At 47.1% G+C, this 14,300-nt stretch overlaps 1 protein-coding gene across 2 annotated transcripts; it reads right to left on the reverse strand.

The window, feature by feature from the left end:
- Positions 1-1,550: 1,550 nt before the first annotated feature.
- EMSY (EMSY transcriptional repressor, BRCA2 interacting) lies at positions 1,551-12,693 on the reverse strand. Of its 2 annotated transcripts, XM_053456710.1 has the most exons (18): positions 12,630-12,693; positions 11,978-12,076; positions 10,882-10,981; positions 10,693-10,767; positions 10,236-10,411; positions 9,448-9,600; positions 9,070-9,329; positions 8,523-8,766; positions 8,019-8,270; positions 7,647-7,796; positions 6,978-7,148; positions 6,564-6,700; positions 6,255-6,428; positions 5,122-5,470; positions 4,363-4,586; positions 3,498-4,025; positions 2,558-3,094; positions 1,551-1,760 (listed from the first exon to the last, which is right to left on the reverse strand). In XM_053456710.1, the coding sequence occupies exons 2-18, from the start codon at positions 12,045-12,047 to the stop codon at positions 1,566-1,568; spliced, it is 3,795 nt and encodes a 1,264-aa protein (XP_053312685.1). In that variant the 5' UTR covers positions 12,048-12,076; positions 12,630-12,693; the 3' UTR covers positions 1,551-1,565. The 2 variants fall into 2 exon arrangements, with proteins under 2 accessions (XP_053312685.1, XP_053312686.1); XM_053456711.1 differs by lacking the exon at positions 12,630-12,693 and having other exon boundaries at positions 1,551-1,725; positions 11,978-12,106.
- Between the last annotated feature and the right edge of the window lie 1,607 nt (positions 12,694-14,300).

Genomic DNA, 14,300 nt, shown 5'->3' on the forward strand with positions numbered 1-14,300 from the left:
CATTAAATATTCAGCTTTTACACAAATCTATTTACACGAAAAACAAAAAAAGTGTCAGGTTAACCTGCGGCAACAGAATTCAGATACAACGACTGAAATGTAAATACCGGCTTATAACGGAATAAAAAAAAAAACATCACCCAAGCAGAACTGATATCCAACGGGCGCATGGGCAAAATATTTTACATTCTCCACTAAAAATAATAAAACAAATGTAATATATATATATATATATAACGTTTGGAGACATTATGGCTCGGACTCCAAGCAAGTCAGCCTCCGTTAGCCACAATAAAAATAGTAATAACCTTGAAGAGTGAGGCTACGAATATTTTATTTAAAATTGTAATAAGCTAAAAAAAAAAAAAAAAAAAAAAAAAAAAAAAAAAAATCCTGCCTGTGACACAAAGAGAGGAAACGGACTGGTTGGAAATGTTTGTTGCCATAGCATGTCTGCTCTTGTCCGGGGCATACAGAACGACATATTGAAGGAATATTAACGGAAACGACACGTGGCTATATACACCCCTCCCCCGCACGCATTTACCCACCTATACTGTACATAGAAATATATACACAAACTTACAGCCGCGGGGAAATAATGCAATATTAACGAGACCCCCAAACTCCGCCGTTCCCCACTGTGCTGGATTTAACCCCCGATGCAGGTTTTAATGTAAAAAAAAAAAACTTGTCCAGGGAACCAATCACGTTACTGCTGAAGCTCCCTATAATATCCATGATCATATGATAAATAAGACGAGCTTCCAGCTGGATACGGGGCGAAGCAGCAGCTGTGGAGTTAAAACGCCTGTAAGCCCAAGCCAGCCATAGGCTTTCTTTTTATATTAGCCAAGCGTCATGGGAGTTGTTGTCTGCTGCCCGTCCTTCCTGTTCCGACGCATTCCTACAATAATTGATGGCTCGTTAACTTACAGCCCCTAGCCATTATTACCCGCCGGGCAGAACACCGTAATCACCGGCCCCTCTCCAAATCACGTGAAATGTAGAAGAAATGCTTAGGGACCCAGCAGAGGTCGGCTGCTACATTCACCAGCAAACCGTTATAAAAAATATAATAAGTTGTATTATACACGGCAGAAACCGGCGAAAGTGTTTCTGCTGCTACTTCATGGTACTCTGAATATGAAAGAAGAAAGATATGGATAAAATAAAAAAAAAAATCCAGTATAATTTGTGTGGAAGGGTTAAGAATTTAGGAGAACACTTCTCATATCAGAATCTGATTGGAGGTTACGCGTGGGAGGCGGAGATCGTAAAACTAAATGATGCAGAAGTCGTCCAATGATTTACGGATTCAGAAAAAAAACAAAAACAAAGAAAAAACTCCTTTCAACTGACAGGTTAGAAGCGAAAACCGTGGAGACCCCCGACACTCAGACTGATAAAATCGAGACAACGAGGAGGATGAGATTGGCCTCAAAACGCGGAAAAAAAAAAAAAAAGTCCAAACGCGGTCGCTAAAGAGGTTTCCATCTTTAGGGTTACGGATTTGGAGCTCGGGAGGTCTGTACATTCGTTCATTTCCCGCTTCGGCGAAGGTGCTACATGTTGTCGATGTTGAGCGTCGGGTTGCGCTGGCTCCGCTCCTCCATGCCGCCGCTGTCCCCGTCCTGTATGATGACCGTATCCTCGTCTCCGAGCCTCTGGCTGGTGAAGTTATTCATCTCCAGGAGGCCGCTGGGTTCCACCACCACATTGGAGCTGGAGCGACAAGGGATGGGATACTGAGGGATGGTCTGAAAGTGCAGAGGAAAACAAAGACTTGTATGTACCTACGATGGCATCAAACAACTCATCCTGTTTCAATTAACACAAATAACCATGTCCTACGTTCACCGCGAGAGACGTCTCTGCCAGCTTTATCTGCCTGGGTGCTCAGAGACAGACACTCAGGTGAACAGGCTTTCCTGGCACGGCCCCATGGGGCCAAATGGCTACTGCCAAATCAGCCACAGGTTACGTGCGGCCTTCAAAGCAATCGCAACATGGAAATTCCAAGGGCCAGCTTTCAACATCCTGCGCTCTACACAACACTTGTGGACCAAACCATTATAAATAATAAAGGGATTTATAGACCTTAATGTCTGCCCCAGAGGAGGCCATACCACAGATCCGCCAATCCACAGATAGAGATGGGACATACATAAAAAATGGACCGGAATTTGAGGCTCTCTTTACGGGTAACTTTACGCCAGTCGAGCTGTATCTACATTTTATGCACCGACCGGGGTCACATTGGCCGACGGGCGGCTTTGTAATTAGAAGCTACGTACAGCTAACCCGAAATCAAAATTTAAGATGAAACGCCTCTTACAGCCCAAACTCACCGACTCTTTTTAATGTACTTTTTTGGAAGTACGGGGGCTTCTTTATGTGCTGCTGGGTTCTGCAGATGATAACGTGTGGCTATTATGCAGAAAGTCTACATTGGCTGAAACCGTTTCGTTATTAACCGGATGTCCTCATACGAACAGCAAGTGGGAATCGCGATGCTGGGGGACGTTAGGAAAGTAAAATAAAACATATTTATCACCTGGATGATAATCTCAGAAGGCACTTCTTCGGTTCTCTTTTGCGGGACGTTTTGGATCTGGATGATCTGACTGGCGACCGGCACGTCGACTTTCCTGGTTAGCGGAGGAGGCGGCGGTAAAGGAACAGGAAGGGCGCCAGCGGGCGCAGCGGTGATTATGGGGGCTGGAAAACATTTGGGTGGAGGGGGGACCGTAGACGTGACGGTGCTGGATACAGGTAGCCTTGTGGCCTGTGCGGGTATGGACCCCTCAGTTAATACTGGCATAGGTTTAATGATGGGGGTAACTTTGCTTGGAGGGTCCACAATCATGGGCTCAACGTTTGGGTCGATATCTGCCTCCATCATCGACATTTTCAAGATGTCCGACACAGAAGGCTTCTCCGTCACCACAGATGAGGGCAGGATGCTGGCGACTGCCGGGGTGAGTTTGGGAAGACACTCGCCAACAGTAGCTTTGGACACCATAGGAGGCTGATGTCCCTCGAAGGTGATCTTGGTGACAGCGGATCCTTGCGACACTATGGTTTGGGGTACCTGGAGGAAAAAGAAAAAACATTTAGGACTAAACTATGGAGACGGAAAGAACCGCAAGTCATTTGCCAGCAGATCGGCCCCCGGCTAGTCGCCCGTTCCTCCTGCTGTAACGACTCAAACCTTAATCAGTCGTTGGTCTCGTCTTAGATTCAGGAGCCGTATGTCTATCCCATGCATGTTTAATCCCCTCACTATATTACCCTCTACCGTTTCTGCTGGGAGGCGGTTCCACTTATCTACCATACTCTCAGTAAAATAAAAATTAACTTCACACTGCAGAACATTCTACACTAACTGCTCCAAGTACTTTTTTTTTTTTTTACATTTAGCCCAGGCGGCGCAGAAATATCAGAGTGCCTTCAGGTGGTCCTAATGTGCACGGGGAAGGGGGGGAGGGGGTTACCTGTGTTGTAGACGTTTTCTCAGAAGATGTTGACAGCTGCACCGGGGTCTGGGACACCTGCGACGGCACGTAGATCTTCTGCTGGCCCTGGACATGCTGCAGTTTGGGTAGCTGTTGGGTGGTCTTCACCGCTAGCACCTGCACCACGGTCTGCTGGGGCTGGGACACCAGGGAGGGCACCTGTCTCTCTTTAACCAGCATGTGGCGCTGTTGGACGCCGTCCTGTGACAGGGGGCCGATCCTCTGCTGGCGGATGGACAGCTGGGCGCTCTGCTGGATCTTGTGCTGGATCTGCTCTGGCTGCAGCTGGATGATCTGCTTCTGCTTGGTCTGTAAGGACTGCACGGTCTTCACTTGGAGGTGGGCGCCTTCCTGGTGCAGGTGGATCTGCTTCTGCTGCTTCTGGGCCAAGGCAGACCTGTAGAAGAGTCCTGTCTGCGGGTCCAGGGTGTCCATCTCCTCGACCTCTCCTTCCTCCGTAACGGTCTCCTCCGTTCTCTTGGCAAAAGCTGCGTGGCTGCTCAAAGCCTTTGAGACAAAATAAGCAAGAAGGTGCAAAAACTATCAATAATCGAATATATAACATAAAATAAACCCACGGAATGACCCAGTGTGACCTGGAAGCGAAGGAGCCAGCAAGGACATTAGCCAGAAGAACGTGGCTTCAGTTATGGCTGAATAACGACAGTAAGGCTATAGAAAATAAGCTTTAAAACTGCTGCGAGACACCAACATGCAGCACGGTATGTAAATTAACCGTTTGCATACGGGGTTCATAACGTTTCGTCCGTCATTCTCCTAGGTGAGAATAAATAGTTTATGGGTGGCTACAGCCTGGCCAGCGGAGGGGATCAGAGGAGGCTACCTGCTGCATGAGATGAGTGATCGCTCCCGCCGATGACGTAGGGATGGACTTTACGACCACGGACGCCTGCGCCGCCGACTGAGACTGGGAGACGTGCTGCAGCAAGGTGCGGGTGGTCTGCGAGGAGTGCAGGTGCTGCGACGGGTGGCTGACTTGGAGGAGAGAGGTGAGAGGCACTTCCCCAGAGCTCACGGTGGAGGTGGACGCCACCTGGCGGACTTTACCTATAGGTGAAGAAACAGTATATCGACGAGGTCCACCTTGAAAGCGCCCCTATAGTCTGTCTTACCAAATAAAACGGCCCAATAAAGGTTGTAGTGGCCGATGTATACGTTCCCTATATATCCAGTTGACCATACCGGACTATTTAGTCAAAGGGGGAGACTTTTTATTGGGCTAACATAGAAAACCATATAAAGTAACAAACTTTCTGCATCTTAGAGGTCTCCTCTTCACATAGAATGATTCAATTTGAAGAAGAGACGACCGAGGTCCTGAAAGTGTAGCTGTTTCTATGTCAGCCCAATAAAAAATGGTATCTTCTCTAGACAGTGAATTGTCACATTGAAAACATACTTAATAATCAAATAGTATGTTGATCACAATGTTAGTAGTAGGGGTCCCGTAATTTAGACAAAGCAGGCAATGAGAAAAAGCCGAAGCATTAGAAATGATATCTAAGGATTGGCTTCTTGAGGTTTTTGACCAATCATGGAGAAAGAATGGATGACCTCTAGTCGTGACAACGTCTGAGCTCACCTGTGTTCTGCTGGAGCTCCATGAGGGCCTTGATGGTGGATGTGGCCGACTGAGACTCTCCGGCTATATCCTGGTATATGATGGTCGGACCCGTGTCCAACGCGATTTCATGCTCTGACCACTCCTGCCCTTGAGAAGCTATAACATGAACCACAGGCTGGGAATCGGAGCTCTGCGAGGACTCGGTGGAAGAGGAACTGCTTTCCGTGTCTTCCTTCACCTCCTGGATGGTGGCGCTTGTGGTCTCCACCACCCGCGAAGCCTGCTGGAGCGTTTCTGTAACCAGCTGCCTGGTTTGCTCGCTCATCATGGTCGCCTGGAACGTCACCGGCTTTGGTTTAATGAGGACCTTAAAAAGAAAATTAAAAAAAAGAAAAGCACATTAAAGAAATTCTATTTTCTTCTTAGATCGAACAATGAAACAGAGCCAGGGATTATCCCCAACATCCAGACAACACAAAATCCTCTCCGTTACACGAACAGCTTCTGCTGAATGCCTGGCAGATGTGCGTTACCCCGATACAGTATTCTAGAAATTAATAAAGTAAAATAAATGAAAAAAGAAAAACTTTTTTTGTCTTTGGTTGCTATGGTGAGGAGAGTTTTGGTTTTAATTCCTTGATTTAACGAAGCATTGTGAAGGTCCAACACCAGTGAGAGTTTGGCTGGCCATGTATAATATGAAGCTAAATCACCGAGATGCCCTGTATAATGTATAGTTAAATCACTGAGATGCCCTGTATGATGTATAGTTAAATCACCGAGATGCCCTGTATAATGTATAGTTAAATCACCGAGATGCCCTGTATAATGTATAGTTAAATCACCGAGATGCCCTGTATAATGTATAGTTAAATCACTGAGATGCCCTGTATAATGCATAGTTAAATCACCAAGATGCCCTGTATAATGCATAGTTAAATCACTGAGATGCCCTGTATAATGCATAGTTAAATCACCGAGATGCCCTGTATAATGTATAGTTAAATCACTGAGATGCCCTGTATAATGTATAGTTAAATCAGTGAGATTTCTCCATTTGCTTCTTACTCACTGCACTATACATGATGGCGGAGGAACCTACCCGTTAATAAATATACCGTATTTGCGTCTTTGTGTAAGAGGCGGCATACCTGCGTCTTCCCCTGCTGCCCGTACACTATCTTGGTGGGAATGATTTTGGCGGCCGGCTGCACAGCAGACGCCATGCCCTTCGGTTGGGTAACTATCATCTTGGTGATGGGCCGGGTGGCTGTGATAATTGCTGGCTTGGTTCCTGCTGGCATCGCCTGCAAAGCCTTTTCACCCTAGAAGAAGAAGAAAACTTTATTGCTGGGACACAGAAACAATCCAACATTCTCAGCGGTGGCTAGAGGTGGCGTTTGGGTTTGTTGAATCATTTGACGAGGAACCTCAATGCTTTAATGGCGGGCATGACTTACCCCAGCGTTCAGCAGCGTGGTAACCACATTTTTGCCCGGGAGTCCCTGGATAGTCGCCCCTTTGCCTGTCGTTTTCTGCACCACAATAACGTTCGGCTTTGACGTCATGGGAATGGTGGTGATCTTGGTGGTTGTGCCTTAAAGAGTTAAACCAGTAAAAAGGTAACGTATGGAGAAGCCAGAACATAAGAAACAACGGATAGCCAGCAAACATTTGTCATGTGACACAAAAGCAGCCACTGATAGGCTGTTGCCAAAGAAACTTTTTTTTTTTTTTTTTTTATTAAGCGATTAAACCATCAGAGGCAAGAATAAGCGGCAGATCCGGTTATTTGCTTTGCATGCTGCAGAGCGCAATTAATTTATCCAAGTGGAACAGCAGCTTTAACCCGGAATGCTTTTGCAGACACGTACCTGATACAATGTTGCTGCTGATGATTTTTCCCCCAAGAGTAGCTAAGGACTTGGGCACCACGGTGATTATGCTTCCGCTGGTGGTCTTCACATATGTTGCCCCAGGGGTGGCAGTCATTCGAGCGCTCAGGGCCGAGCTGACAGCCGGGCGCGTGTACGTGGCCTGAGTACCTGAAGAGGGGGAAGAAATCAAGCAATCAACACAAGAGCACAACTATCAAACCGAACCCTCCGAATGCTGGTTCCAGCCTCGCTTTACGGCTGATAAGAAACCGACCGATCGCTTTCCTTCAACTGATATTTTGGGTGACTTTCCCGGCTCAAACCCCACACTGAGCTGATGCTTTATGGCGATGCTAATGAAGTCCCTTCCTCCTTAGACTTTCATTAGTCAGAGAGTCCGACTGGGTGATTAAGACTGAGCCATTCTATTGTTTCCCGCAGGCAGTACGATAAGGGGTCAGGTGGTTTGTCTAGTAGATTGTGGCTCAGATAATATGCAACTTCTGTCGGAATATCCCCAATAGTGACAGAACGTTCAGACAGAATTTTAAACCGGCCTAATCTGAAACTTTTTGGTTCAGGGAGATCTAAAGGACATAAATCACATTTAACTCTTTGTAACCATACAAAGACATAGCCAACGATAACCAACGAAAGAACGCTTACCACCAGGAGTGGTGACGAGTTTTGTCGTCATGATGGCCCCGTTGCTGCTGACCACCATGATGGGAGCATTGCTGCTGTTCGGCATCCCCGGGGTCACTGGCTTGGGTAGGATCTTACTGGGCTGGACCTGCTGAGTGATGATCTTAACGCCTGCATTAGAAAAATGAAAAACTGAGTCTCTCAGCAGGGAAAACAGGCAGACGAGACGGGCCGAACGGGCCGATCTACCGACAGAGTCCAGGCTCCTGCGTTTGCAGCAGGGGCCGGATTTACTGAATAAAGCAGACTGGGCTTATGTTTCTGCTGAGAAAGTAGCTACGTGGCTATAAAACCTGCCATCAAAACACATGACACGCGACGATATCGACCCACCTGACTCCTGCTTGATCTGAATGGTAGGTTTGACCCCGGGGGGCACCTGAGACTGCAGAGCGGTGGATGTGTGAGACACTGTAGCCGCCTGCGTCATCTGGGTGGCCGATTGTGGCACCTGGTGAACCTGGTTCTTTGAGGACTGCTGGTATTGTTTCGGAAACTGAGCCAAGATCTGCCCGGGGGAGGCCATCAAGCTCTTCGGAGAGGGGAGTCTGTTGGTCGCCACCTTGACTGCCGACGTCGAGACACCTTTAATGGAGGCAATCATTTGTATCCGTCATGAAACATAACTCAGCGAGTGCCGACCTGCGGCCCCCGAAGGGTAACGCTTAACAGAGCACTGTAATCACGTAGAGAAGAAGGTATATAAATCTCATTTTCATTATTTTTCATGTAGGTAAATTTCCATATAATGAGATTCTATAGACAGCCATAGATATCAGTACATGCGCGTATTTGCCTGTATAGAGCAGCGAGAAACCCGCCAGCCCGTGCGCTTACCCTGTGCCACCGTGGACATGACCAGCGACGGCGTAGAAGACACCACTGCGGTGACAGCCACGCTCCCGCTCGACGGAGTCTGTCCTACGGAGGTCTGCGAGGAGGCGACAACCGCAGGCGCTTTCTGGGTGGTGGACGTTATGACCGAGGTAGGAACCAGCTTGGTAATGGCGGCGTAGTTGTGAGACTTCGATAAGATGTTGGGGACGAAAGTGGAGCTCGGAGAGGTCGTGACTATAATCACCTGTTAGCAGCCAAGAAGGGGAGAGAAAATAAACGCTGCGGACGTATTTTAGGAACGATGAAACGTGTGGCTAAACGTGGCACATTCAGCGTTATCTAATTTCCTGCCAATAAATCCACAATAAGAGAGATAACAAGAATCAGGACGATCCCAAGCCGTGGAACTTGGGCTACCTGCTCTCATATATATTATTTTAATCTGTAACCCCATAAAATAGACAATTTTGGGGAGAAACACCCCCAAAAAACTACTATAGTTCACTCTAAATATGAATAACTCTGCCCACAGTCAGGCAGCACTGACCTTCTGCGTGGAGGTGTTCGTGGTTTGCGTGGTGGGTTTGGTGAAGGTGATCTTCACAGGAGACATGTGAGGGGGGAGGGAGTTGGCGATGCTCTGCATGATGTTACTCATTTTGGGGCTGCCGGTAACCGGTACCGTGATGGTTTTGGACACTGGGGTAGGGGTTTTGGGGACATCCTTCAGGACCACAGGAGAGGAGCTGCTGGAGTTGGTACGTCTCCGTTTCCGCGGCTTCTCGTCATCGTCTGAACAGTTGACGCCTGCAGAAGACAAGGAAGAAACGCGTAGGGTAAACATCCACGGACTGTGCTTTCTGCTGCACGGTAACGAGCCGACAACTTCCAAAGGAAGCCATGCGCAGAAACACGATGAACTCACTTTTAACATAGACCGTGCTGCCGCTCGGGAGCACCACGACGTTGGACGCAGGACTGGCCGGTCGCGGAGACTTCACGGTGGCCACGCTACCGCTGGGAACCGGAGTGGATGTGGGAGTGGATGTAGTGCTAGTGTAAGAGTAACACACTACGACTGAAAGAGACAATAATTATACATAAAAAAATGCCATTTATTAAGATTTACTTTGGCTGGGGGGTGCATGCAAAAGAAGTTCCTTTTTAAAGTCCCCCCATGGCAGACCGTGGCAGAGCAGATTAATCTTCAAAGTAAACCAGAAATATAAACTGATTTTTTTTTTTTTTTTTTTTTTACTAAACCTGGCATATGAAACATTTTTCTTGATTTGTTGAACGATCAAACCCTTCCCAGAAATTCTGCTTTTCGCACATAAAGATTTGTCTAATTTGCATTTTCGTAGGGAACACTTAGTTGTCATGTGACACAAAACCAGGTTCTGATAGGTTGTTGCCATAGAAACCGAAAAAGCCTCTTAAATGCTTGCGTAATTTCACGTGCTTAAACCTCCAGAGGAAAGAATACATCGACTGTTTCTTTGAGTCTTAAAAATATATATTTTTTAAAATGTAATTCCCTTGGTTCTACAGAGCACCAAGGAGCCATTTTCTTAGTAAAAAACTTTGGGGTGCGGATTTGTTTTTCTGTTTTAGGGGCCGCGGATTAGTTTTGCCGTTTTAGGGGCCGCGGATTATTTTTTGCCGTTTTAGGGGCCGGCGGACTAGTTTTGCCGTTTTAGGGGCCGCTCTCACCTTCCTTGTTGCCCGTCTCCGCGGGGTCGGGAAGGGATGAGTTGTGTTGTCCGGCAGCATTGGCTACGGCGTTGGCGGTGGCTGTGAACGCGGTCTGCGGCACGAGCCGCGGCATCAGGGGCACCAACCGCCGTCCCTCAATGGACCACTCGGAAGAGCTGTTCGGACCGGACATGCTGAGAGGAGAGAGAACATCCGTGATCTAATCTACAACATTACCCAGCTTCAAAATCTAGAACATTACCCAGCTTCAAAGGACAAAACCGCAAACGGAGATCTTGTCAATACTATCGTTTCAATGGATTCAAAATAAATGAAAAATTTATATTTTTTTAATAAAAAATATTATAATTTGCTGAAATTCCTGCCTCTCTCATCGTCTCTCCAGCCAATATCCATTACGCGTCATATATGTAAATAATAAAGCTCGGTTACGGTTAGGGGAGCCACGACTTACTTGTGCGCGATGGTGGTGAGCCGTTCATCGTTCACCGCTCTGCGCACCTCCGCTCGGTGCCGCTCCGTCGAGATGCTAACAGAGAAGAAACGGGTAAAATGAGTCGCTCCGCGAGATGCCCGCAAGGCTGCGGAGGGATTTCATCTCATTACATAACAGAAGAGGGAAAGATGGTATACGGGGGGGTACCTTAATACTTTGGAGAGCTCCCCAAGCAGGTCCTTTTTCTCTCTGCTTAAGTCTCCTTGCGCACGGAGAGCGCTGATAACACCCGCATACGCCTCCAGTTCTGAAAAACATGCGCAGACGCCAAACTATAAGAATTCTAATTTTCACACAAATCACCAAATTAAAAAAAAAAAAAAAACAAAAAAAAAAAAAACACATTCATGAGGCCGGCAGCTGTCAGAGGAGTCGGCGGGTCCGAGTGTCACTTCAGGTCGGCCTAAATATACCCAGAACTTCACGCGCAAGCCAAGGGCATACTCCGGCCGCCAGTGACGAGTGTGGCAAACTAATCACATGACCTCCATTCCTCTATCCTCCCGAACACCATCCCAAAACCTTTATTTTCATTTTGGATCGCATTTAAACAATGTGTCGCATTACAACCCCTCCGCGTGAGGATGATGGGACTTGTAGTCGATGGCACAGATTGTTCCACAATATGACGAGAAGGGAGGCCAACTCAACAGACTGAATAGGAATCAGATGGAAAATGTGCTTTCTTTGGGAGCCCCATGAGAAATATACAGCGCTGTATACAGGAACATAACCCCCCCAGCGCTGTATACATTAACATAACCCCCCAGCGCCTTCTACAGAGAGTCTGGTTGTGTGATTAAGACTGAGTCATTCTATTGTTCCCCACAGGCAGTATGATAAGGAGTCGGGAGTTTGGTCTAGTTGTAACAGAGCGGGAACTCATATAGACGGCTAATATGTTTTTTTCCTGAAATGATTATATTTTGGAGTAAAAACTACAACAAGATAACTTGAAAGATATTTATGAAAAATGATTTATTCCGAGAATCGGATAAATACAATGTTAGGAGATCCCGTGTAGCCGCCCCTCCCCCACTCGCACTGCAAGCCTCCGCTGTCGTCGCAATGTTTACAAACTGCACAAGGCAAGAGGAAGCTATGGGATGACGTCAGTGGGCGGGGATTACACCAGTCACTCATAACACTAGGAAGCGCGTGCGCAGTGAGCAGAACAGGGTTAAGAGACGAATAAGAGGGCGGAATGGAGGTTAAAATAAAGGAAAATGACCGAGTGACTCACCCAGCTTGCGGAGGATCCTCTTGCATTCATCCCTGCTGAAGTCCAGGAGTGTTGGCCACACCACGGGCATCTTTACCCCTGATCCGGAGACCTCCCTCCCTGCAAGACAATGGCAGGTCTCTTAAAGGAAGCCTTTCTTGGAGAGATTTGCAAGCATTGGCAACTACTGCCTCCCAGAACTAGTGATGCAACTGCCCATCATCCTCAGCCATCCAGTAGCTGAGTGAGGATGAGGAAACGGGTGGCAACCCAACCCAAGCTGGGTGCATCTTCAGCTACTTGGAACCGTGAAGGACTTCAGATAACAAAATTATGGTTTTTCACATTGAACAGCGTGCATGAGGTAATACGCGCGCAGGAAACTGCATCTGCAGCTGTAAATGATGTAATAAGCAGAGACCGGGGGGCAGCCCGTACCAACCATTTTACTGCAATAACCCAACTACAGGGACACAACGACAAATGGGTAGAGGCAGAAAAACGGGGCAGAAGGGGTAAAATGCGGGGTACATTATCATGGATAAGGGGCATTAACAAAAAGAGGAGGTGACACAGGAAGGAGGGGGGCTTCTTAAGGAGCGCAAAATAAATGGGACCGGTGCGACTGGAAGAGTCCTCGGTGTTTCTGTCAGGTCCTCGGACCGAAACCCACCTCCCGGGGAAGGCTCGGTCGCGGGCAGCTCGGCCAGCACAAATCCGCTTGGTTTGATTGCGGCTCCCGCTGTCAAGATGGCGCGCCGGTGACATTGCGCATGCGCGGGGAAAGTCGGGAGTTGTAGTCGCCACTGTTGATTGGTGGATAGCTAAGCAGAGCTAGCGTATGAATGAGGTGGATAATGTTACGTACGGGGAGCTCTGGAAGGAAGCCGGAGAGGGACAAAAGAGATTCCAAGTGGCTGCAGCGCCCCTGGAGTATCTGCAGCCCTGGATGTCTTATTGACTGACTCCTGGTGATTGGGGCAAATCCCATCTCTCACCCTGATACCCCCTGAGACCCTCTCTCTGCCCCCCACCGTTAGCACACTCAATAGAAAGAATAATTAAGTATGTTTCTTTACATTAAAAACATTACAAATATATGTAAATAAATTGATTATAGTTTTATGTTGGGGGTCTTTTCTAATTTTTGTTGCCCCTTTAGGCTCTTGCACAGATAAACCGCCGTCCTTCACTGTTTGTTTTCTCTAACGGATTTGCCCCTTTACTACCTGTTTGATCCTCCATCTTGCCCCTGCGTGTTTCCAGGTGCCCCTGTGCCTAGTGCTGGATGTATCCAGTTTAAAACTGGACCCCAGGGGTTGACGAGGGGGGCAACTGCCCCGTCTCAGGGTTTGGGGGGGGGTTGCCACAAACATTAGCGTTCTCACATTGTAACCATACCTCCCAAGTGTCTGGAGTTTATTCCATAGAGAACATTACTGGTTTAACTAGGTTTAACATTCACTAGGAAGGGCCAACACTATCTTTACATATTACAGGGGCCTATCTTTACATTATACAGGGGCCGGCGCATTGTTTTATCTATACATTACACAGGGTCGGCTCACTAATTTATCTATTCATTATACAGGGCTTATTACTGATAAATTCTTTTAAATGCTTAACACATTAGGTGCAGGACAGTCCTGATTTATTGGCGGTGCCCCAAATAGCTGCCAACATCATATCCTGGACAGCAGCCGTGTAGGGGGCATTAGAAAAAGCTATCCTGGTAGTGCGGTGACCACATATCCCGGGCAGCCTCAATCCAGGACAATGCCTTGTCCCGGACTGAGGAGTCTGAGTGAAGGAGGTCTCAGCCAATCAGGGGAGACTTCTCAACTCTCCTGACTGCCTTAGAGTTCAGAAGCCTCTCCGGATAGGCTGAGTTCTTCCTTCACACTAACTCAAGAGTAAGCTGCAGCCGGCCCCAGGTATGTGTTTGACAGTTTGTCACTGTGTCTGTGTGAGTGTATTTGTTTGTCACAAGGTTTGTTCGTCTGTCACTGTGTTTGTCTGTTTACGTTACTGTGTGTGTGATGTCTGGTAATAGAGGAGTTAATTCTCTGAATCTACTCATGCCTGGTAATAGAGGGGTTAACATTCTATATCTACTCATGTCTGTAATGAGTGTATGTATTTTATTAAATCTGAAATCAACATGGTTTCCAAGGCTTCTTAATAATTAATATATAATAGTATATGTGAATCAGGGTGTATATGATATATATATATAATATATAAAATGTATCAGTGTATGTATATATAATACACCTGTGTGTGGGATCTCATCTGCTTCATAGTGTGTACCTGAATGGCAGAAAAAAATGTGGTCACCCTAATC

Source organism: Spea bombifrons, chromosome 2, assembly GCF_027358695.1.
Source record: "Spea bombifrons isolate aSpeBom1 chromosome 2, aSpeBom1.2.pri, whole genome shotgun sequence".
Lineage (NCBI taxonomy): Eukaryota > Metazoa > Chordata > Amphibia > Anura > Pelobatidae > Spea > Spea bombifrons.